At 60.9% G+C, this 22,606-nt stretch overlaps 1 protein-coding gene across 1 annotated transcript in view; it reads left to right on the top strand.

The window, feature by feature from the left end:
* The window catches only part of GAS6 (growth arrest specific 6), a 34,465-nt gene extending 12,438 nt beyond the window's left edge, over positions 1-22,027 (top strand). Inside the window, exons 4-15 of the mRNA XM_081815245.1 lie at positions 871-933; positions 5,886-6,008; positions 6,718-6,840; positions 9,999-10,121; positions 11,295-11,416; positions 11,814-11,932; positions 12,287-12,476; positions 14,044-14,208; positions 15,284-15,452; positions 18,535-18,707; positions 20,408-20,636; positions 21,567-22,027. Of these exons, the coding sequence (XP_081671371.1) occupies positions 871-933; positions 5,886-6,008; positions 6,718-6,840; positions 9,999-10,121; positions 11,295-11,416; positions 11,814-11,932; positions 12,287-12,476; positions 14,044-14,208; positions 15,284-15,452; positions 18,535-18,707; positions 20,408-20,636; positions 21,567-21,721 (1,754 nt within the window). The 3' untranslated portion in view covers positions 21,722-22,027. The remainder of the gene's footprint in view (positions 1-870; positions 934-5,885; positions 6,009-6,717; positions 6,841-9,998; positions 10,122-11,294; positions 11,417-11,813; positions 11,933-12,286; positions 12,477-14,043; positions 14,209-15,283; positions 15,453-18,534; positions 18,708-20,407; positions 20,637-21,566) is intronic.
* Positions 22,028-22,606: the final 579 nt, after the last annotated feature.

Here is a 22,606-nt window from a genome sequence, read left to right as displayed (position 1 = left end):
AAAAGCCAGAAACCTGCCCGCTCCCAGGCTCCCTGTCGGCCTCCACAGGCCTGGCCCCTGGGTACTGGGGGTTTGCTTCCAGAGGCAAAGGGTGACCAGCTATCCCAGGAGTCCCCTCCAGGTTGCCCGGGCCCTCGTCCTTCTGGACATGGCATAGTACCAGGGACCCTACTGAAGGATGAGACGTGGCTCGACACTGTTGTGCACAAGTTCAAGTTTCCGGGCACTTTCCTCTGCTCCTGTGTGCACACCTGGTTCATCAGATGGATGGTGTGGGTGTGCAAAGCAGAATGACTTTCAGAGTAAGGGCAGTGTTTCCAAATGGGAGTCCACTTGAAATTGAAGTTTAACTCTCTGATCGCGATCAGAAAACTCCCCGAATGTTATCAGTGATCCTTCAGTGCCATAGCAGAAGGAATCCCCGGGAGAGGCTGCAGACAGACCTTTGGACACAGAATTCTGCCTTTTTGGTGAAGGCATTTTCTTGCCTGCCAGTGTTAAAATGATCTGTAATAGAGGCGCCTGGGTGGCTCAGTCGTTAAGCGTCTGCCTTCGGCTCAGGTCATGATCCCAGTGTCCTGGGATCAAGCCCCGCATCGGGCTCCCTGCTCCGTGGGAAGCCTGCTTCTCCCTCTCCCACTCCCCCGGCTTGTGTTCCCTCTCTCACTGTGTCTCTCTCTGTCAAATAAATAAATAAAATCTTCAAAAAAAAAGATCTGTAATAACTAAAACTGAACTGTGTTGTTGCTTCAGCACCTAGTAAACATGAATAATCTCCTTTTCCAGAGGTGTCTCAGAGATGACATAAGTTCTAAGGTCCGTCCTGTCTCCTGTGACAGGAATGACGTGCTTTCCGTCTCTCTCTTGCAGACTGCGTTAGTAAATATGGATCTCCGTACACAAAGAGCCCAGATTTTGTTACATGCGTTCAAAGTAAGTTTGTCTCCTTCCTGTCTTCCTCCAAGTCCTGTGGGTTTGGGTAACTTCAGGCTTTGCTGTGGTTTTCAGGGGTCTTGAATGTTTCCGTCATCCTAAGAAGGTGTAGCGCCGGCCTGAGCTCTGCTCCTTTTCCGCTGAACTTTCTCTCTTAAGCAAGTAAGGTCTGGTTTTTTTAAATAGGCAAAAGCGCGTGCAGCGTGACATCTAATAACCCTTTCACAGGTGTGAGGAGCGGGTATGTCTCTGTGCCTCCCAGTCAAGCAGCTGGGCGCCCAGAATATTCTTAGACCTACTTAGGTGCACAGTCTCTTGGTTTTGCACACATGCTAGCTGAGTGTAGCTGTTCATTGTCCACCGCCGCGGGCAGGATGTCTTCCAGCTCGGCGCGTCCAGAGCCCGGGCGTCCATGAGCACCAGCCTGGGTAACCAGAGTGCATTGCTGGACTTCAGGCTATTTCCAGTGTTTTATTATTGCAGACAAACCTCACACAGGTCAGAGTGTGTCTGCGGGGTGGGTTCCCAGCAGTAGGATTGTGGCCCCCGGCCCGCAGGCATCGTTCACTTTGACGCAGATCTGGCGGGGTGATTGGCCCTGTCGCCGTGTCTTTGCTAAGCTGATGTGTGTTTTTACTTTTTGGTCTCTTTCAATATCAATGGTGAAGAATGAGGGCTGGTCTTTCTGTTTATATTTTTCTCACTAATGAGTGAAGCTGAGCTTTACGTGTTCAGAACCTTGTGTTCTTTTCCTGCAAGTGATTTGCCTGTTTTTCTCAATTTGTAGGAGCTCTTGATTCGCCATTTGTCCTAAAGGTAGCACAATTTTTCCTCAGCTCATCATGCATCTTTCTTAGTAGTAGTAATGTCACTTTAAACGATCATACAGTAAAAGCGACTTTTTGCTTGTGGTTCTGTCACATTTGAGCCAGGCGTGGAAGAACGCTGCACCCACTGAGCTGGCACGGACTCTGGGCCTCGCTCAGGTCCGAGCGCCTCGCGAGGCCAGCTGCCGGGTCGCCCCCAGCCCAGGTGTCAGTACGTTCTCCGCAGGTGTGGGGCAGCCGGGCTCTGAGCACACCACCCCTGCTGCACAGCAGGGCTCTTGCTGCGTTCCACGTGGGGCCTGCGCCCTCCGGGGACCCAAGAAGGCAGGGGAGGACCCAGAGCTGCTCACGGGGCCTGGCCTGCGTGGGTGGGTGGTGCCGCTGTGTCTGGACACCCACCTATCCACGTGCTGGCCGCAGGCCTTGTCTGACTGGCCAGGTCCAAGCCCCGGCCCAGAAGAGCAGAGGAAATGACTGATTTTACTCAGGAAGGGGAGGGGAAGGTGGCGCTGCCATTCAGCTCCCATTCCCCTCTGACCTCAAGGCAGCCTCACATAGCAGGTGCAGAGCAGACTGGCTTCTGATTTTGAGTATAAGTGCCTGTTGACTCGGGGTGGCCAGAACCCATGCCCATGTATCATGGGCAACCTGGAGCAAGCCCCCTCCCTCAGTCTCCCAGGGTTCGACCTGTGACCTCGGCCTCCGTGGAGTCAACCCGTGACCTCGGCCTCCGTGGGGTCAACCTGTGACCTTGGTCTCCCCGGGGACAACCTGTGACCTCGGCCTCCATGGGGTCAACTTGTGACCTCGGCCCCTCCAAGGGCCGAAGTGACCTCAATGGGGCTTTAGGCAGACATTAGGGGGTGGGGTTTTCGCAGTTTTAGCTTTGTGTCATTTCGGCTTTTTGTTTTTAGCAATTTTTTTTATTGTTGTCAATTTGCTAAACCAGTTTCTTCCTTTGAAATTATGTATCCAAATTGATTAGATAGTTTTAGTTCCTGGGTTTTAGACTGTGCTTTTCCAGAGATTATAAACAATTACCTGGTGCTTCATGCCTCCTGACCACGTGAGGATGTAAAATCATCGAGCTCTTGCTCAAAGGGAGGCTGCGACAATCCTGGGCCACGTCATGCCCACGTGAGAGATCTTGTGGTGTTAGAGGGACTCGAATTATTCGAACAGCAACCATTCGCTCTGAATGGGCTTGAGGTTTCTGTCCCGGTGGCGGGTGGCCAGGGTGTGGAAGGAAGGGGTGTTCCTGAGCTGCCATTAGGAGGACAGATCTCGTGCCATCGCCATGCTGCGTGAGCTCCCAGCCGACCAGGACGCTGCCTCCCACGCCTGGCCTCTCCGTCCTGCCCCTGGGCCAGGCACGCTGTCCTCCATGGGTGCCCGTCGATTCTCCGAAGCCTGGGGCATCCCACAAATGCAGCGCCATCCTTACTGGGGACGAGGCCCCGAGGCCTGCCGCTCAGGAAGGAGGCACGCCCTGCCCGCCCCCCACCCCCAGAGCCAAACCCCAGGCCGCCCCGCAGAAGTTGGTCTCGGCCCCTGAATGCGGGGACCCTGAGGTTTCATTAGAGGGGTTTAGGCGTTCTAGGCAAATTCCAAAGTTAACCAGCCCTCGTGCCAAATGCACGGTTACGCACTTGTGAAATAACTAACTCTTTAACCAAGTATGTCAAGTGGAGACACATACCATCCGCCTGCCCTCCCTCCCTCGGGGGCCCCTCCAGGCTCCTGCTGTGAGCAAGCTGGCCAGGACCCGGCACTCGACCCCTCCTGCCCTCAGAGCCCTTCGGCGCTGGGCTTGACCTCACCCTCCCTGGCCCTTCTGCGCTCCAGAGAGTAACCCGCGGGGCAGCCAGTCCGGCGGCGTGGGGACCGCAGGGCTGACCTGCCAGGCCCCCGGGCAGCTGTGGGACGCACTGTTCCCAGACCCCATTTCCTCATTCCTGCCCATTCCTACTTGCGTGCGGGTAGAAGGCATTTCCCTCGCCCTGCCAAAAACAACTGTGCAAGTGTCACAAGCCCTTGGGGACGCTGTGTTTGGCCAACACTTGCCACAGGAGGAACCCGTTGACAGACGTGGTCCCAGTTGTTAGGATGCAGGCCAGTATGCAGATTCCCCGAGAAGTGGGACCCTCCCTGACAGGTCACAGAGCTGCGTGGGACAAAAGGACACAGCTCGGCGGAGTGTTGAGTCACGCTGCCAAGGGTGGACAGGAGACCTGGGGGGTCTGGGGATTGCAGGGCCGGCGAGGCCCAGACGTGGCCCTGCTGGGAATTCGCTGCCGAGGACCAGGACCAAGCCCTGTGGCAGAAATTCAGAGCCCAGTCCTGGCGTCAGGCTGGAAATGTCAGTCATTTTAAGGAAGAAGAGATGAATTGGTGGTGAGTGCCCACCTGGCCAGCCTCCCCGCAGGACGGACACGGGCCTGAGCTCTGGGCTCTCGGTGGCCCTGTTGGTTCGGGCAGAGGGAAAAGCTGGAACGCCGTCACGGAGCTAGACAAGCCTCTCCACCGCGACCCACCCGCTGCATGGTTGCGATGGGCCAGTCACTTCATAAATATGACGGAAGTGTTTGTACCCGGCGGGGGTCCTATAGGACGCGTGGCCCTGGAGAGGCGGATGCGGGGTGAGAATGTCCTGTGGCTGGTTTGGGCCAGTCCCGAGTGTCACCTGCCCTCCACAGCCTGGCCGGCCCCTCGCCCGGGCCTGGGAATGGGTATCAGCCAGTCGGCCTGGGAGGCCACAGTCCGTAGGGCTGCTGGGGAAATGTCCTCGTGGCCCTCCAGTGACAACCACCCAGAGTAGCAGGATTTGCCACGATTGTCACTGCAGCTGAAGGGATCTCGAGGTGGCCGTAAGCGCTGGGGTGTCACCTTCCCCTTCGTGCTGGCCCTCGGTTTGGACCTTAGCTACGGACCCTGTGCTGTCCAGGGGCTGGACGAGGCACGTGTCCACACTAGAGGACAGGACAGAAACGGGAGCCCACAGAGCCACCTCGAGCTGTTTACTGTCCACACGGACGTGACAGGAAGGGCGGCCACGGCTTGTCAAGCAACAAAGGCATGAGCACACCCACACAGGGGCTGGGAGGGACAACGAGCAGGCTGATCTGGAGCCGGAGATCTCGTGGGCCTGCTGTGTGAAGGGCACGGTGGGCGTGGCAGAGGCCGGTCTGTGCCCGAGGGCAGTGCGGACAGACAGATGTCAGGCATCAGCTCCCTCGTTGAGATTTCCAGAGACCTGGTCGGGGGGGTGAGCTTCAGAGACTCAAGGCTGGCCCTCTCCCTACGGCCTGCCTGCCCGGCCGGCCTGGCATTCTCTGCCCCCGCGGCTTCGGGCTGAGCAGCTCCGGGACAGAGGACTCCCTCCTTGCCTGCCCACGCAGCATGGCCATAGCCCGGCAGAGGATTCTTGGAGCTCTGCTGTCCACCTCCAGCACCCTGGAACGTGCGGCTGCCCATGGGTGGGGCTCTGCCTTAGCCTCTGAGGTCGGGGATGGTCCCTGGGAGCTGGAGCCTTAGCGGCCTATGCGAAGCTCTTCACACACCGAGCCCCTGGAAGGCACTCCATGTGACAGTCTCAACCATAGCCCCTAAAACAGGTGGAAATTGTTCGGTGATTGATGCTCTGGGCCGGGCAGACCGCCGCCCGAGCAAGGGGGTCAGAGCAAACCGGCTGGCACCCCTCTCTGGAAGGGCCAGGGCAGCCCCCCATCCAGTGACGGGTGTGGGGGTGCTCCTGCAGCAGCCAAGCCCTGGCGGGGGAGGGCGTTGGCAAAGGTCGGTGGTAGGGTTTGAGTGGACAGGGTGCCTGGCCTGGGAAGGTGGGGGTGTGTTCCTCATGTGACCCCTTGGGTCAGCCAGGGGTCAGTGGGCCTGCTCCTTGTGAGGTCAGAGCATAGGGAGTCGGGCCAGGCCCTGCCCGATGGGCAGGTGGCCACTCCCTCTGAGCTGACCTGGATTTCTTGGACCTGGACAAGGGTCTGGCCAGCCTTTCCCAGGACCGCCCTCCTGCCCGGAGGTGGGGTCTGTGCCACCAGCCTGGGCCTGCCTCGTGCCCACCCCTGAGCTGCTCCCTCCCAGCTGACCCTTTTCTCCTTTCTTTTGACGCAGACCTGCCTGACCAGTGTTCCCCGAACCCCTGCGACAAGAAGGGGACCCAAATGTGCCAGGACCTCATGGGCAACTTCTACTGCCAGTGCAGGGCCGGCTGGGGCGGGCGGCTCTGTGACAGAGGTGAGGGGGCCCTGCAGCCACGGGCCGGGTGGCGGGACTCTTGGGGGAGGGGCTGTGGCCCGTCCCTCTGTTTCCAGCCTGCCCCGCCCCCGGGGACACAGGGGGCTTGTTCCAGCTAAGGCAGGAATCCCAGGCTGTCCGGGGACCTGGCCACTCAGGGGCGGAGGGAGAGCAGGGGCAGGGATGCCCCCGGGGCCCCTCCAGCCCCCGAGAGCAGGAATATTCAGACAGTGTGGGAAGGCCCTGCTTCTGCCCCCAAGCGCTGGGTGCTGTCCAGTTTGAGAAGCATCGGCTGCTGCTGGCGGCCTGGAATGAAGGAAGGAGCCACCATTGGGCTGCCCCAGGGGGCTTGGTGTCTGGGGACGAGAGAGTTTCACAGCCAGCCTCCCTGTCTGCAGTGGGGGGCGGGGGGGGATGCCCAGGACCTGGTTACCTCGGGTGGCCCCTTCACAGCGGTGCCGAGCCACCCGGGCGGCAGGGGGGCTGCGCGTGTGGGGCTCGGCAGGCTGAGTCTGGCCAGATCCACCCTCTTCAACCCCCGCCCTCCGCCCATGCACACTGCGGGCACGGAGCTGGCCGGGAGGGTCGTCACCGCCCCCAGTGCTGCGGGGTCTCCCTCTGCCCTCTGCCCACGGCGCAGACGCATGCCCCCCCGGGGGTCGTGTGTCGGCTCCGGGCACTCCCCAGTCTCTCTGTGTCCTGTGTCCAGATGTGAATGAGTGCAGCCAGCAGAACGGGGGCTGCAACCAAATATGCTTCAACAAGCCGGGCAGCTTCCACTGCGCCTGCTACAGCGGCTACGCCCTCTCCCCCGACGGCAGGACCTGCCGAGGTAACGCCCGGGCTGCGAGCCCCTCCCTGCCTCCCTGTGCCCACCCCCCGCTCCTCCCCTTGTTGTTTGTGCAGTTGCCAAGTTGCCAGAGTCAGCCCGATGGCCAGATTGCTGAAGTTGGCAGTCCCGTGTGCTCCTCTGAGAGCGGCTCTGGGGGGGCGGGAAGAGGGTGGAGGGCAGCCTGCAGAGCACATGTCCGGGCATGTCAGCGGCCACGGGAGCTGCCCCAGCACCCGGCACAGGATGACTCACCGGGGTCTAAGGACCGGCCAGCCCAGCTGAGGAGACCTCCCCTGCTGCCCCAGGAAGGGGAAGCAGCTGCATGCATCCGTGTGACCGGAGCCCAGGACGGAGCCCCGGAAGCCCAGACAGGGGCTAGGGCGGGAGCAGAGCCTTCCTCTGACCCAGGAGGCGCGCCTGTCCACGCCCGCCCGGCTTGCTTCCCCAGGGCCCCGACACCCGCTTCCCTCCGGCAGAGGCTTGCTGTCCACTGAGCAAAGCAGAAGCAACTCAGCCCTCCCTCAGTCTGGGGGCCCCATGGCCCCGCGCCCTGACCACCCCAGAAAGTCTGCAAAAGAAGGGCAGCCCACTTTACCGGGGGCTCTCACCCTCGCCGCCCCCGCCCCCGCCCTCCGACACAGACCTGCTGGCATCCACTGCTGGCGTGTCCCTGAGAACCTGGACCTTTCTTCAGTGCTACCCGCCTACCTGGGGGTGGGACAGAGTGCTGAGGGAGAAGCAGCCTCAGGAGAAGGCTTGCGCGGTGGCCAGCGCCACAGGTGAACCTCTGAGTCGGACGGGACGAGGGGCCCCCTTCCCAGAGCTGCTGGCTGGCCCCGAGGCCAGAAGAAAGGGACGTCTGTGAGAGCGGCCGAGGGCGTCCCCATGTTGGGCACAAGGACTGAACACATTCGCCCAGTGGCCTCCGGATCCCTGTTCTCTGCAGCCCTCAGTTCGCGTGCGGGGCGCTGTGCTGCCGGGAGCGTCCTCGGGGCCAGTGGCTGATGGTGCCGAGTGCCACGCGGGAAGTCCTGCTCTAGCCTCCTCGGAAGCCCCTGAGAGGCAGAAGTCCACTTCCCACCCACTCACCAAGTCTGTGGTGTGTGAGAGAGCCTGAGGGATGCCCTGCTTCCCAGCGCCCTTCCCCTCGGCACCACGTGCAGGACAGGGCGGCGGGGTCCTGCACCCACGGGTTCGGCGGCCGCTCTCCATAGCATGACTGATTCATGATGAGCGTGATGGCAGGTGCCCACCTCCGCTGCCAGGTTTCAGGGCGTGCCTGCCGATACCAGCTCATGTACACCCTTCCTCTTGACCATCACCTGTTTCTCTGGGGACCCTGGACCCCAGACCCAGCCAAAGGAGGAGGCTGTGGGGAATGAGGAGCCTTGTCACTGTGGTACGGACTTTCCATCTTCTCCTCGATCAGACCCTGAGATGCTGGGAAGGGGGCAGTGGGGTCGCTGCACCCCACTTCTACAGCCCCCCAGCATCCTGAGACAGGGGCTCGGGCCTCTCCATTGTCTCTCCTCGGCTGCAGGAAGGGATCTCCAAGCTGCGTGGCAGGGAGGTGGGCCGGGTGGGGCCTCTCCTGGGGGAGAGCCGCTGAGGCCCCGGGGTGAGTGGGGCAACAGGGAGCAGGGCCTGTTTGGGGCCACGGGGCCACACAGGACTGGGTCTAGGCCCTCTGTGCCTCTGCCCGGTGCCAAGGCCACGCCCTGTGTGCTGCATCAGCTCTCCCGGTCACTGTGCTCTGTGGCGAACTGTTGGACAGCAGCAACTTAACGGGCCAAGTGCTGGCAGGGTGCAGGGTGCAGGGGCCAAGAGCCTGGGGTCACGGGGCCCTCGGACAGAGCTCGGCCCCATGGGCCCCCAGCCCCACCCACCATGGCTCTGTGGCCGTGGCTGATGGCCAGTGTGGGAGAAGAAGCCGGGGTGGCGTGGGGCCGAGTGGGCACGTGGGGTCCAGAGCTTCGTGCACCGTTTCCTGTGGGGAGGGGACGGCCTGGGATGCCCTGATGTGCTGGAACAAGGCAAGGCCAGGAGGCCCTCCCTGGTGCTGCCGCCGGCCATCCTGCAGGGCCCTGGGATTTGGGGAGACGCGGGCTCTCGGGCCCTCCCGCCACCACAAGCGCTGCGGGGGCTTTGGTGAGCTTCTGTGCAGCGGCTGAGGCTGGGGGAGACCTGCTGCCGCAGCGGCGTCTCACAGGCTGGGTTTGGAGAGCTTCACGCTAACCAGGCATCCTTTGTGCGGGGCCCGTGTCCTGCAGCCCAAGTGTGAGCGCGGTGCCTGCCCAAGGGCGGTGTCCCCCCAGGTGTGGCCAGTGTCCGTCAGGAGCCAGCACCCACCTGCTGACGGGCGGAGGCTCCTGAGCTCCTGGACGTGGGGCTGGCTCAGCCTGGCTCTTGGGCTGAAACAGAGGCTCAGAGGCAGATGGACAGAGTGAACCCAGCAGCGTTCACACGGCCTCTGGGGGGCACCTGTTGCTGCCCTGGCTTTTTCCCACGGTCGGTGAGCGACATGCTAGGGTTTTCGTGTTTGAGAGCCTGTGTTTGTTGGTAAGCTGCCCTCGTAAGGAGTTAGGGATCATTGTGAGGCTCCGTGACACAGGGGTTATTCGCTGTCTAAGGAATCCGTGTTGTTTGAAGTCATAATTGCACTTTCTAGACACCCCCTGGCGGAAATGGGTTTTTAACTGCAGAGGTTTTGGACTTGTTTGCCAAGGTGGCAGAATGGATGGAGCCTCAGGAAGAGCCTCGATAATTGATCATTACTGTGGTGTTTGATTTCCATCAGAGGGGCCTGGTGTGTGGGGCTCCAGGGACCAGGGGCACCTCCATTCAGGAGGCCCCGGGGAGTCCTCCTTCACCTTCCTGTGCCCGAGCACTCACCCCCTGCACAAGCACAGCCCTATCCACCGGTCCGAGGTCAACCTTGTCACCTGGGATCCCGGTCGGAAATGCCCCCCACCCCCCACGCCTGAGCCTGGGGCTGCAGGGTCCAGCGGATGGAGCGAGGGGAGGAGGGCCTAGGCAGCCCAGGAGCTGAGCTGAGCGCCGCCCAAGGCTGTGGCTCACGCTGCAACACCTCCTTGACCAGCCGTGGACTGGCCACTGGCGGAAACAGCCCTGGTCAAGTGCTCTGCTTTCTCTTGCAGATGTGGATGAGTGTGCAAATGGAGGTGCCTGTGGGGAGGCGCGCTGCAGGAACCTGCCAGGCTCCTATTCCTGCCTCTGTGACGCGGGTTATGCGTTCAGCTCCCAGGAGAAGATCTGCCAAGGTACCCCTCCACACACATGCACGCCGTATGCCACACTCACACCTGTGAACACGTGTGTGCTCGTGTGCGCATCCATGCACACACAGCACATGCACACGTCACACATGTGGCTAACACACATGCATGTGCACACATGTGAACACGTGTGGGCTCGTGTATGCATCCATGCATGTGTCACACACATGGGTAACACATGCATGTGCACACACTCACACTTGTGAACACATGTGGGCTCGTGTGCGCATCCATGCACACACAGCACATGCATGTGTTACCCATGTGGCTAACACATGCATGTGCACACACCTGTGAACACGTGTGGGCTCGTGTATGCATCCATGCACGTGTCACACACATGGGTAACACATGCATGTGCACACACTCACATGTGTGAACACCTGTGTGTGCTCATGTACGCATCCATGCACACATCACACGCATGGGTAACACATGCATGTGCACACACCTGTGAACACATACAAGCTTGTGTATATGTGTGTGTGTGCCCACGCATGTGCACACACATCACCCATGTGTGCATACCATACACATATGCATCCCCAGGTGCCTCTTCATGCAACAAGGCACCTTCTCCAAACTGCCGCGGACACAGTAAAGATTTGAGGAGGAGGGACTGTGCCACTGTGACAGATGAACCTCTAGCCAACCCTCAGGTCAACCTGCTGTGTTTGGGGACAGCTAATGAGCACTCTCTGTGTCCAGTGGGGAGCACAGAGAGGGCTTGTTTTCTTACCAGTCTTCCTGCCCTTCCCTTCCAAGGGGAAAGTGGGGTGGCCCCAGCCTGCACACCCTCCACACCCTCCTCCGTGTTCCCTGCAGGGTGTCCCTTGGGCCCCTGAAGCAGCCGCAGGGACACCTGCCAACGGCACCAGACCCTTCAGACCCTCAAGCCAAGAACTGCATGGAAGTGGTTTGTGCACTGACCTGGTAGCTTGTTCCTTCAGCTGGAGAAGAAGCAGAGGAAGAGACCACTGACCAGCCCTGCACGTGGCTGCAGAGCTGGGGGAGCGCAGGGTGTGGCCTGGGGGTGGGTGCCTCCTGAGTCACACGCTCCGGAGCTCATTTTCGTGGTGAGCACACCATGGGCATGATCAGAGAGATGGCGTGGGCGCTGCACATGGTGAAGTTTGCCTGTCTCCCTTGTGGTGGCAGATGTGGACGAGTGTGCGGACGGGCGCTGTGAGCAGGCCTGCGTCAACTCCCCAGGGGGTTACACCTGCCACTGTGACGGGCGTGGAGGCCTCAAGCTGTCCCCGGACATGAACACCTGCGAGGTAGTGTCCTCAGGGAAACGGGGCCACCAGAAAACCTGGTGTCCCTGGGGCCGGTGGCGGTGCAGGACAGGATGTCTGTCCCATGCATGACATCTCGAGGGCAGCTCCCCACCCACAAGTGACCCGGTGGCCTGCGCCCAGAGCACACACTGCCCTCCCTGTCCGCGTGCTCGGGCTCCGGGACACGTGTGCAGTCAAAGTCTCCTGACTCACCGGCCGGATCCCCGCTCGGCTCGCACCTGCCGGTCTCCGGGCTGTAACAGGCTCTGGGTTTCGGTCAGAGCCCGGCCGGCAGAGCGGCAGAGACGGGGCTCCACTGCGTCCTGACAGACCCCTGTGACTGGGAGGGGCTATCCCGGGGGCGCCCCGCCTGACACCCCTTGTTCCCATCCCACAGGATATTTTGCCCTGCGTGCCTTTCGATGTGGCCAAAAGCATGAAGTCCTTGTACCTGGGCCGCATGTTCAGCGGGACGCCCGTGATCAGACTGCGTTTCAAAAGGCTGCAGCCCACCAGGTGAGAGGCAGCTCACGCAGCACAGAGCAAAGCACAGTGGACAGGAGCCCGAGGGATGGCCGGCCCGACGCTCCCGGGGACCGCAGGCCCCCAGGCCATGCCCCGGGCAGCACCCCAGTGGTCCTGGCGGTTGGCCCAGTCCCTGCCCAGCCACGGCAGCACGGTTCCAGCTCTGGGCCTCCGGGTCAGCATGGGAGCCCGCCACTGCGGGGGCGCTGCTTCTGGCACCCAGGAAAGCGTCCCAGGCTGCCCGCACACCTGCTGTTCTTCCCCGTCTGTCTGGGTCTCATGGGGCAGGAGGCCGTGAGCCGCCAGTCCGTGTGTCACCTGTTTGTTTCTTGTGCTGGCACTCAGGCTGGTCGCCGAATTCGACTTCAGGACCTTTGACCCCGAAGGCGTCCTCTTCTTTGCTGGAGGCCATCAAGACAGCGCCTGGATCGTGCTGGGCCTGCGAGCCGGCCGGCTGGAACTACAGCTCCGTTACCACGGTGTTGGCCGCGTCACCAGCAGTGGGCCTGTCATCAACCACGGCATGTGGCAGACGGTGAGTGTGGCCACCACTGCCCCAGGCCGGCCGGGGTCAGGGGCTCCTGGGGGAGGGCCCTGGCATTTGCACACCCAGCAGTTAGTGGACACCGCACAGGAAGTTCACAGTTGATGGGTCAGGAGCTGCAGTCTCAGCGAGGCCGTTCCCCCAGGACACTGGGCTGTGTCCCCAGACAGTTCTGTTCCTCATAGCTGCCAAGAGCTGTGGGGGCTGCTGGTCACCCTGGAGCACACAGGAGGCCCCACCGCAGAAAACTGTCCGGTTCAGAATGTCCGTGGCGCTGAGGCTGGGGCCCCTGGGCTGAGGTCTGGGCACGGCTCCCATGTCCGTGTGTCTGCACCATCCTGGGACCCGGCTCCTGCGGCCTGTGCCATTCCTGCAGAAACGCAGACACACTCACACGCAGGCGCATCCTTCTGGAGAACGCCCTGCCCACCCAGAGCCTGACCTGTCGGTCCCGCTGAGACCACTGCCCTGACCTGCACTCCAATGCCCAGAACACAGCAGTCTGTGACACGCAGGAACCTTCCAGAAGTTCAGAGGCCCCTGGTTGGAAGTGGGCTTTTAGAAGTAAGCACTTGAGAGAGAAAAGCATTCTTTTTCCCTTTGGAAGTTCAGATAAAATGGGAAATTCTGAATAAAAACAGCGTGGACGTTTGCTAATCTCCATCCTATGGTCAGGCCCGCTGCCTTCTTCCCCGAGCTCCTGAAGCACAGGTATTTCCAGAGCGGCGGGAGGGATACCGGCAGCAAAGCTCAGATAACACAGCAGAGCCGGAGGGTCGCGGCCGCCCTCGGGGTCGGGGCCAGGCGCTCTGCACGGGCAGCAGGAGGGGCCCCAGGGAGGGAGGGGGCTGGAGGCAGTGCCCCGGTGAGGAAGCTGGGGGACGCATGACCCAGTTGGTACAGCTGCCCCACCCGAGGCATGAACTGGCCGCCCAGGGCGGGGTCAGCCCAGAAGCAGCCCCTCCGTCCTCCCTCTCCTGACGCCGTCCTGCTCCCCCTCTTGACCACACTTTGACCCACGCACCTCCATGTTTCCCACGTTAACCAAAAAGGAAACTGATGGACTTCTGGGGGCTAGGAGGACACACAGAGTGTAGAGAGATGGGTTTTTACTTCTCCTGCATGGAAAGGAGGAAAGAATGCAAACTTGTGGAGTGAAGCCACACGTCCAAGCAGCATCCCGTCTGTGCCGGGCACCTAATTACCTGCTGGGATTCAGCAGCGTGCCCTCCTGCCCTCAGTGGGGCACCGCTGTGCACAGGGGAAGTGAAGCGCCAAAGTGGGAGGCAGTGGCTTCAGCCGGGATTCCCGCTCCCTGGAAGCAGATCATGGCGGGGCTTCGAGAAGCTCTGGAGGGGCCCGGAGGAGTGGCCCCCAGTGGCTCCACGTGGAGGAGGCGTGAAGGGAGAAGCCAGGCTGGGGGGCCCGTCAGGGCCTGGAGGGAGGTTGTGTTGGCGCGGGGGACAGCGAGAGTGCAGGCGACGACATTGCTCCCTGCCCCGGGGTGATGGGGCGCTTTTGCAAGGTGCGCCCCCCTCACGGCCCTGGTCTTCTCCAGATCTCCGTGGAGGAGCTGCACCGGAATCTGGTCGTCAAGGTGAACAAGGACGCTGTCATGAAGATAGCGGTGGCCGGGGATCTGTTTCAGCTGGACAGAGGGCTGTACCATCTGAATCTTACCGTGGGAGGCATTCCCTTCAAGGAGAAGGACCTGGTGCAGCCTGTGAGTACTGTCCTTAGCCGCGGTGTGGGAGCCCAGGCTCCCACGGAGGACAGGTGTGGCCGCGAGCTGCCGTGTTTCGTGCTCACCACGCTCAGGCAGCGGTTTCCCGGATGCACCATGTGTCCCTGTGAGACTCGCTTGAGTTTTCATCTGAAGCGATAATAAAAATGCCTGTTTTGCAGTGGAGATAAAACACAATGAAATTATTCTTTACCAAAAGGAACGGTCAACTTTTTTGGACAATTCCCAAGAGCATTTGGGTTGTTAACCCTGCCGGGATTTCCACAGGGGAGAAAGACTAACGGGGAGGTCAGTACTAGTCATCCCTCAAAGCCCTGCCCGGCCTCAGCCCTCACCCTCGTCAGGATCCCTCCGTCACCCAGCATGTGGATGGCCGGGGCCAGAATCCTCCACCCTGTGATGATGATTCCCACACAAATGGGAGAAGCGGGTCACGGGCACTTTGACGTTCCTCTGGTGGGAGGTGTTGGCCTGGTCCTCCCTGCAGGGGTGGAGGATGATGTCTTGTATACAACCTGGAGCATCAGACCCCATTCCAGGGGTCCCACAGTTGCTGTTTACACCTCCTCATTTTACAGACCAGGCAAGGGTGACCCAGTTTGCTCTAAACCATGTAGCAAGTTCATGGTGCACTGGAATTAGCCGCTCAGCCCCCAGACTCACATTTCCGGAGGTACCAGGCACCACGTGTACCCTCGTCCACATCCTTCCAGTGGGCGGTCAGCGCTCTGCTTTGGGAGTGAGCGGGCAAACCCAAACAGCCAGAAAAGGTGGGCATCCATACAGGGTGCACAACATCCTTACCTTGCTTGGGAAGAGGACCCACGTGAGTGCAAGGACTCATTCTGTCCAGTGAGGAGCCCTTTCCAGAAATAAACAGTCTCCGCAAGTAGGACTTGTCCATTTTGCAGTGGATTTGCACACACCTGAGCCACGCATCCCATCCCTCTGACCAGGGTGGCACCAGCCACATGGCTTCCCGCCGTGGTGTCTGGGAGCCTGTGATGTGGCTACGTGGTCCTGGGAAACCACTGGGATTTCTCTGTCCTTCCAGATAAACCCCCGTCTGGACGGCTGTATGAGGAGCTGGAACTGGCTAAATGGTGAAGACACCACCATCCAAGAGACGGTGAAAGCAAACCCCAAGATGCAGTGCTTCTCTGTGACGGAGAAAGGGTCCTTCTACCCCGGGAGCGGGTTTGCCTTCTACAGCCTGGATTACAGTAAGTCTCAGCTCTGGCGTGGGCACGGCCGTGGTCGTGCTTCTGCACAGTATGCAGGGCAAATAGACAAAGCAGAAACAGCTTCCTCGGACAGCGGTGTCCAGGATAAGCTGATGACCCCACGGGCTGGGGCTGCCGCTCAGGGTGGCTGCTCCCAGTCAGGGTTTCCAGTGAGCCGGCGAGGAAGAAATGGCCGATGGGAGCAGATGTCCACCTTGCTTGCGCTGGGACAGCTGGGGGTGGGCAGGCAGGTGGGACGGAAGGGTCTGAGGGGATGCTTGCAGAACGTCCTCGGACAAGATGAGCTTAGGTTTGTCCGAGCTCTGCTTGCAGTCACCAGAGCCTTGTGAGGAAACAGGGGCAGCATCCAGAGATGGCAGGTGGCTGCCTCTAGGGCTCCAGGGGGCTCAGGTGTTGAAGGGAAGAACCAGAGGAGCAGGGGTGGTGGCTGGCCCTGCCGTGTTGCCAGGACCCCGGGGCTCTCGGCAGAGCTGGGTCCGGCCCTGCCAGCGTTGAGGGCACGCAGGGGAAAGAAGCCAAACCTGCAGGAACAGCCCTTCTTGAAGCTCCCGTGACGTCCACGCACAGCCGAGGAGGTGGGGCGGGCGGTCGAGGGCCCCCCGCCCTGAGCCCACGCCCAGTGGACATCTGGCCGTCAGTGTAGCGAGAGGGGCTGCAGGGGGCCGGGGGCTGGCCGGAGGCCCTCCCACCTCTGGAACGCAGGGCCCGTCCTTTCTTAGCACAAAACACAAGCCTCTTTCCTTTTATTACCAAATTCACTTTACTGTAAAAACTCATAACCCTAACATGCTGACCAAGGAGCAGTCACTTAAACACACACTTTACGTGGCACGAATTGACGTTCTGAATCACCAGGCTGTGGGAGCTCTCGGATGCTGGCGTGAACCCCATGAACAGCGCGGGTCATGGTGACGGCTAAGCAGTTCTATTGTCTGACTCTGGGCTCTGTGGATTTTCCCTAATCCTTCCCTTAGTTAGCTTTAAAATTAACCCTGATTCTTGAGCACTCACGTGCTGGAGCCCTTAATGGTCACTGTGCCTGGAGAGCGAGGACAGCCGTGTACGGGGCCCAGGGAAATGTCCAGGCGCGTGGCCGTGTGGGGTCTCTGGTGGGTTCACGGCCCAGGTCCCTGCCACGCAGCCCATGTCCAGAGGCTGTCTTAAGCCTTAAGGCGCCTCTGTTCCCCGCCTCTGGCCAACACCCTGGTGCAGACAGGCTCCCAGGGGGCTGCAGCGGCTGCTCCCCAGGGCCATTCCAGGCTCTGCCCTGCCTCTGTCCACGTGGCGCTCGCAGCCCCTCTCTTCCCAAATGGTGAGCTGGTTGTGTTAAATTACAACCCACACCGCCTCTCCAAGAGGACGGGGGCCACACCCCCTGCCACAGCACCCCCCCACGCGTCTGCTCCAGCACCTGTGGGCCCCCCGGCTCAGAGGACACGGGGCCTGCTCCTCCTTCCTTAGTGAGGCGGCCATCCCCTCAAGACCTGGGGTCACCACCCCTTTCTATCTCTGCTTTAATGGTCAAAACCATTCTTGTGCCATTAAAGGTATTACTGAGAAAAGAACCGCCCAATACAATACACATGTTATTCCTTTAGTTTTCATGGTTATACAGGAAAATCTAGAACATCATCATAATATTTAATATAAAATCTCGCCTGTAAAGCACTTCATGACCTTTCCTCGAAGCATCATGCCCACTTCCTGTGCTGGGACACAGGCCTGGGCAGAATCCGCAGTGGCGTGTCCCCTTACGTGGAACACCACGGTCCGCGCACGCTTCTGCAGCTGGCTTTGTCAGTCAGTTCTATGACAGCAAAGGCCAGAGGGTATTTAGAACTCTATGCATGTTTAATAAACCTCCAACGATACCATTTTATAACTCAGAAGAGCCTCCTTGGGATGTCCCAGAGTCTGTACCCAGCAGCAGTTGGAGGTGGGAGACCTCACTCCCCCCCACCCCAAGAGGCCCCCCGGCACAGCCAAGGCCCCAGCATCGGAAGCACTTCCGACCACACCATGCACCTGGTCTCGTCACAGGAAAACTCGGTGCCAGGAAACACTCCTCTCCTCTGATGGAAATAAAGGCAACACTTGGCCACAGGGAAGATCGCTGGTTTTTTTGGTTTTGTTTTTGGTTTTTGGCTGCTTTTTCCAGTTCTGCGTGCATTCAATTCAGTGGACAATTATCAGGAACGGACCGTAGCAGACCCCACTTAGGGCCAGGAGACCCACAGATGGTTCAGGGTGCTCGCAGTCCAGTGGAACCCAGGTCATGGTTCACCTCGGCGCCAGCCCACCTGTGGCAAGGTCGTCTGAGCTCCCACAGATGCAGCCCCTGCTCCGGCATCACCCGCCCGAACGGGCTCCTTCGTCGGGACGTTGACAGTCTCTGAGACAGACGCACCCAAGCCGTGGGGCGGAGGGTGTCTTCGCGTGTTGCCGTCAGCAGACGATTCAAGCGTATGGAGGAAATGTGCATTTTATTTGCCCCCAGAGAACCACGGTCCAGCCCTTTCTACCCAAATGTTTTCTGGAACTGTCCGTGCAAGATCCGTAGGGATATCCTACATGTCTTCCACTCGGACGCTCGTGCGTCCTATCACTCATACGTCACATACGTAGACACAGGCGCCCAAGTGAGGGGTAAAGTGGTGGCCATGCTGCGCTCACGGCGTGAAGCCGTGGGGTCTGAGAAGGGCGCATGGTGCTGTTTGCCTTCTAAGGTCTTCCAAGCACGTCCGACTTGGTCGAGCCCCCTGAAGGGTGCAGGTGAGATGCCGTGGGGTTGAGGGCCGGGCGCTCCAGCGTGTCCTGCAGGAGAGGAAGGGGGGATGCCAGGGAGGGGCGCCCACGGCCCACGGGGCACATGGTGGGTCAGGCGCTGGCAGCCAGCGAGGACACAGCCACCCCCGGGGGCCCACGTGCTCCCCAGTGGTCGGCTCCCTGGGGACAGGTTGTCCCGTGGCCTCCGCAGCAAGGCGGGGCCGACAGCTGCCACCCCCACTCACCGCGGCCGGCCCCGCCTGGATCACCTTCTGATGTGCGGCCCTCACCGCAGCTCAGACATCCGCGGACGTCAGCACGGAAGCAACCTGGCAGATAGAGGTCGTGGCTCGGATCCGCCCCGTTACCGACACGGGGGTCCTGCTGGCGCTGGTGGGCAGTGACCACGTGGTGGTCCTCTCCGTGGCCCTGGTTGATTACCACTCCACCAAGAAGCTCAAGAAGCAGGTACCCCTCGCTGCTACCCCAGGCCTCCCCTCCCGGGCGGGTCCCCAGATTCTGCCTCGGGAGGTTCTGTCCCCACATCGCACGGCCCTCACAGGTCCGACAGCCGCAGGGCTGAGGACACTGCTGACCCGAGGTCGCCCAGCAGCCTGGGGGCAGAGCCGTGTGGGCCGTGGCCTGGGAGCAGTTATGCGGTGGGGCAACTTCCCACCAGACAGTCGGCCGACATAGCAGTTTAGAACAACGTGCCTCGGTCGGTCACTCACCTCTGTGTCACACCACTTCACTGACCAGTGCAGACTTCTGGTTTCTCCTGCACACTCAGATGTGCCTGCCTGGACCGAGCCCCTGGGTGCTTCAGGCCTGTGTCCAGCCAGCCCTTCACACCCAACCAAGTTGACCACCGCTGTGTGGGACCCCCTGTTGCTCAGGGAACAGCCAAGGGGCAGAGGAAGGAACTTTTATTCGCTCGCCTCTGTCCAAAGTGGGCGGACCTGGCTGAGCGGGAGGGTGCGTGCGCCCCTGGCCAGCCTGCCCCACCGCCGGTCCAGCGCTAGGCTCCCCGGACTGGGAAGTAGCAGGCCCGCCGCAGACCCCCCACCACCGAGCACTAGTCCACACACTGTCTGGACCTGCAGACAAACAGCTCGGGCACCCACAGGGCACTGCCGACCCTCCCAAGGCGCGAACAGTGAACGATGCTGGGCCAGCTGTGTGACCGTCCCCTGTTGTGTCTGTCCCCTGCTGTGTGTCCATCCCCTGCTGTGTGTCCGTCCCCTGCTGTCGGGCTGTGTGTCCATCCCCTGCTGTGTGTCCGTCCCCTGCTGTCGGGCTGTGTGTCCATCCCCTGCTGTGTGTCCATCCCCTGCTGTCAGACTGATTGTCTGTCCCCTGTTGGGCTGTGTGTCCGTCCCCTGCTGTCGGGCTGTGTGTCCGTCCCCTGCTGTGTGTCCATCCCCTGCTGTCAGACTGAGTGTCCATCCCCTGTTGGGCTGTGTGTCCGTCCCCTGCTGTGTGTCCGTCCCCTGCTGTCGGACTGTGTGTCCGTCCCCTGCTGTGTGTCCGTCCCCTGCTGTCGGGCTGTGTGTCCATCCCCTGCTGTGTGTCCATCCCCTGCTGTCAGACTGATTGTCTGTTCCCTGTTGGGCTATGTGTCCGTCCCCTGCTGTGTGTCCGTCCTCTGCTGTCGGGCTGTGTGTCCGTCCCCTGTTGGGCTGTGTGTCCGTCCCCTGCTGTGTGTCCATCCCCTGCTGTCGGGCTGTGTGTCCTTCCTATGCTGTCAGTGTTTCTGGCCCACGTTATCAGAGGTGAGTTCTGCCTGGGATGAACACCCAGTGCACGTGACCAGCTGTCTCCTGGGATGTTTGCCTTTCTGGCCCCGCACCTCTGGCCTCTCTGTTGTGGCTTATGTGGCATTTTCATGTGGAAGAAGTGGCCGTGTCCTGTGTTCTGGATTACGGACATGCGGGCGGCACATGCGCTTAGATGGCTGGAGAGTACGGTGCCCCCGACGCCTGGACTGGGAGGGTGTTGCTGCCCCGTCTGTCCTCTGTCCACCTTCCACACGTGGAAGGTGAGTCCCACAACAGTGCACCACAGAATGCAGAGCCTTGGCCGCAGGAGACCAGCGCCCCCACGGCGGGCTGGGGGGGCAGGGAGACAGGACAGGAAGCCCTCTTGCTCAGGTGCGTGTCTCCCAACAGCTGGTCATCCTGGCCGTGGAGGGTGTCACCCTGGCCCTGATGGAGATCAAGGTCTGTGACGGCCAGGAGCACCGAGTGGCCGTCTCCGTGCGGAAGGATGAGGCCACCCTGGAGGTCGACGGCACCAAGGGCCAGAGCGAAGTGAGCGCCGCAGGGCTGCAGGAGCGGCTGGCCGTGCTCACGAGGCACCTGCAGGGCTCTGTGCTCACCTTCGTGGGCGGCCTGCCAGGTAGGGCTCCCACGGCTGCACCCTCGGGGTGGAGGCACCCACGGTTCCGACCGTCCCCAGCATGCTCACTCCAGACTGGGCCCGGGCGTTTCTGTGTAGGGTGAACTTTCATTTTAGCAGAAGAGAAAATGCAGATGCGTTTCTTGGCTGGCATCTCACTGCCTTAGGGTCTGTCGGTGCTGGCTTTGCAGTTCGGGGGGTGAGGCTGGGACCACGCTTACTGGGATGAGCCTCGGCCCGAGCCTGCTGTCCCTGCGTCCTCCAAGAGCGCCCACCTGAGCGTGCATCAGACAGAGGCTTGGCCTAGCAGCCGGGGGCACCTCACTGGAGTCCGGGCACCCTGCTCCCGATGCACAGCTTCTGAGCACAGTCACCTCCAGCCCCGTGCTACCCAGTCTGACCAGGTGCAGTGTGCTTGCCCATGGCCCTGAGTGATCAGGGCAAAGCAGTAGAGAGCGGTCCAGGGCAGCTGCTGATGTAAGCCCCCATGGCTCCCCCCCGGCCCCCACGGCTCAGTGCAGGTCTCCACTTGCCGCTTGGGCCGGGGTTCCTGTCTTGACTAGCAGACACAAGCTCCATTTAGTTTCAACAAACAAACCTTTGAAGAGGATGGGCTGGGAGGCTGGGAGCCCTGCCGCGGGAGTGACTCATTTGTGCCGAGAAGGAGATCAGGTTGATTTAACTGATTCGACTATCTGCATGCACTTCCTGGGGGCCGGGCAGGTGTTTAGCGCTCGCCTGTGGGCGTGTGACTGAGCTTTCTGGGCAGAAAGGAGTCCGTGTCCCGGAGGAGAAAGGCCGGGGACGGAGACGGCCCTTGGGTGCCCGGGAGCACCGTGGTGGGGGACGAGGAGGATGGGCAGCCTGGCCTCCAGACGGCCGGCCGGCCTGCCTGCTAAGATGGTGTTTGTTCTTTCCCCACTGGCCCAGATGTGCCTGTGACCTCAGCGCCAGTCACGGCCTTCTTCCGCGGCTGTATGACACTGGAGGTCAACCAGAAGGCGCTGGACCTGGACGAGGCCGCCTACAAGCACAGTGACATCACGTCACATTCCTGCCCCCCGGTCGAGCAGGCTGCCCCCTAGGCTAGCAGGAGGAGGGAAGGCCTGCCACCCCCACCCACCCGCGAGGCCAGCTCTGGACACTGCGCCCCTCCAGGCTGAGTCTTCTCCAAGACTGTTGTTGCCTTGTAACATACGTGTATATAGTTGAGGGACTGATGTTAACCACCCAAAGCCACAGCCCCAACCCCAGCGCGTCCAGCGTGTGGAGGCCAGGGGCTGCCACATGCCAGAGCAGACCCAAGAAAATAATTCTGTTATTTTTATTACCGAATGCTTCTTTCTGGCTTAAAAATATGGGAAATAAAATATTTACAGAACCCTTTTTAACTGTGCTGCAGGCTCCGCTCCTTGCTCGTTAGTGCCCAGCAGGTGGTGTCAGGAGCCCGGGGTCCTGAGTACCCGCCCAGCTCCACCCTCCCCTGCACCCCTACCCGGCTCCTGGCTCTGGGAGCCGCTGCCCTGCTCTCTGTGCTGTGGACACGACTGAGGCGGAGGCGGGGCCCCGGTCGCCCCTCCTGGCACAAGGCAGGTCAGCATGTGCTTCTTTCTCCCTGGACGAACCCATCTCGGTCTCCCATTTTCTCTGTATAAAACAGAAATCCCTGTTTCCTCTCTTCTGAGAAGCACATCTGGCTGGAACCCCTGGAATCAGCACACGCAGGTCCACCTGCGGCTCTGTGAGACAAGGTGGGCCAGACGAGCCTCTGGCCCCAGGAAGACCACCGTATGGAAATGCATGTGGGGCCCCGGGCCCACCAGCACCCACAGAGGTCACGGAAGCCCGGGGCGGTGGTGGGGCAGACCAGTGTCGAGGTTGGAGCTCCAGCAGGACAGGTCCGTCTGCCTGATGTGATGGCCACAGGATGGCTGGCGGTCTCCGTCGCGGCGGGCGTCCATGCACAATGC

The sequence above is a fragment of the Leptonychotes weddellii genome, chromosome 3, assembly GCF_054177405.1.
Source record: "Leptonychotes weddellii isolate Sample4059 chromosome 3, ASM5417740v2, whole genome shotgun sequence".
Classification (NCBI taxonomy): domain Eukaryota; kingdom Metazoa; phylum Chordata; class Mammalia; order Carnivora; family Phocidae; genus Leptonychotes; species Leptonychotes weddellii.
The sequence above is the reverse complement of the archived record's forward strand: the minus strand, read 5'-3'. Positions and strand labels throughout refer to the sequence as shown.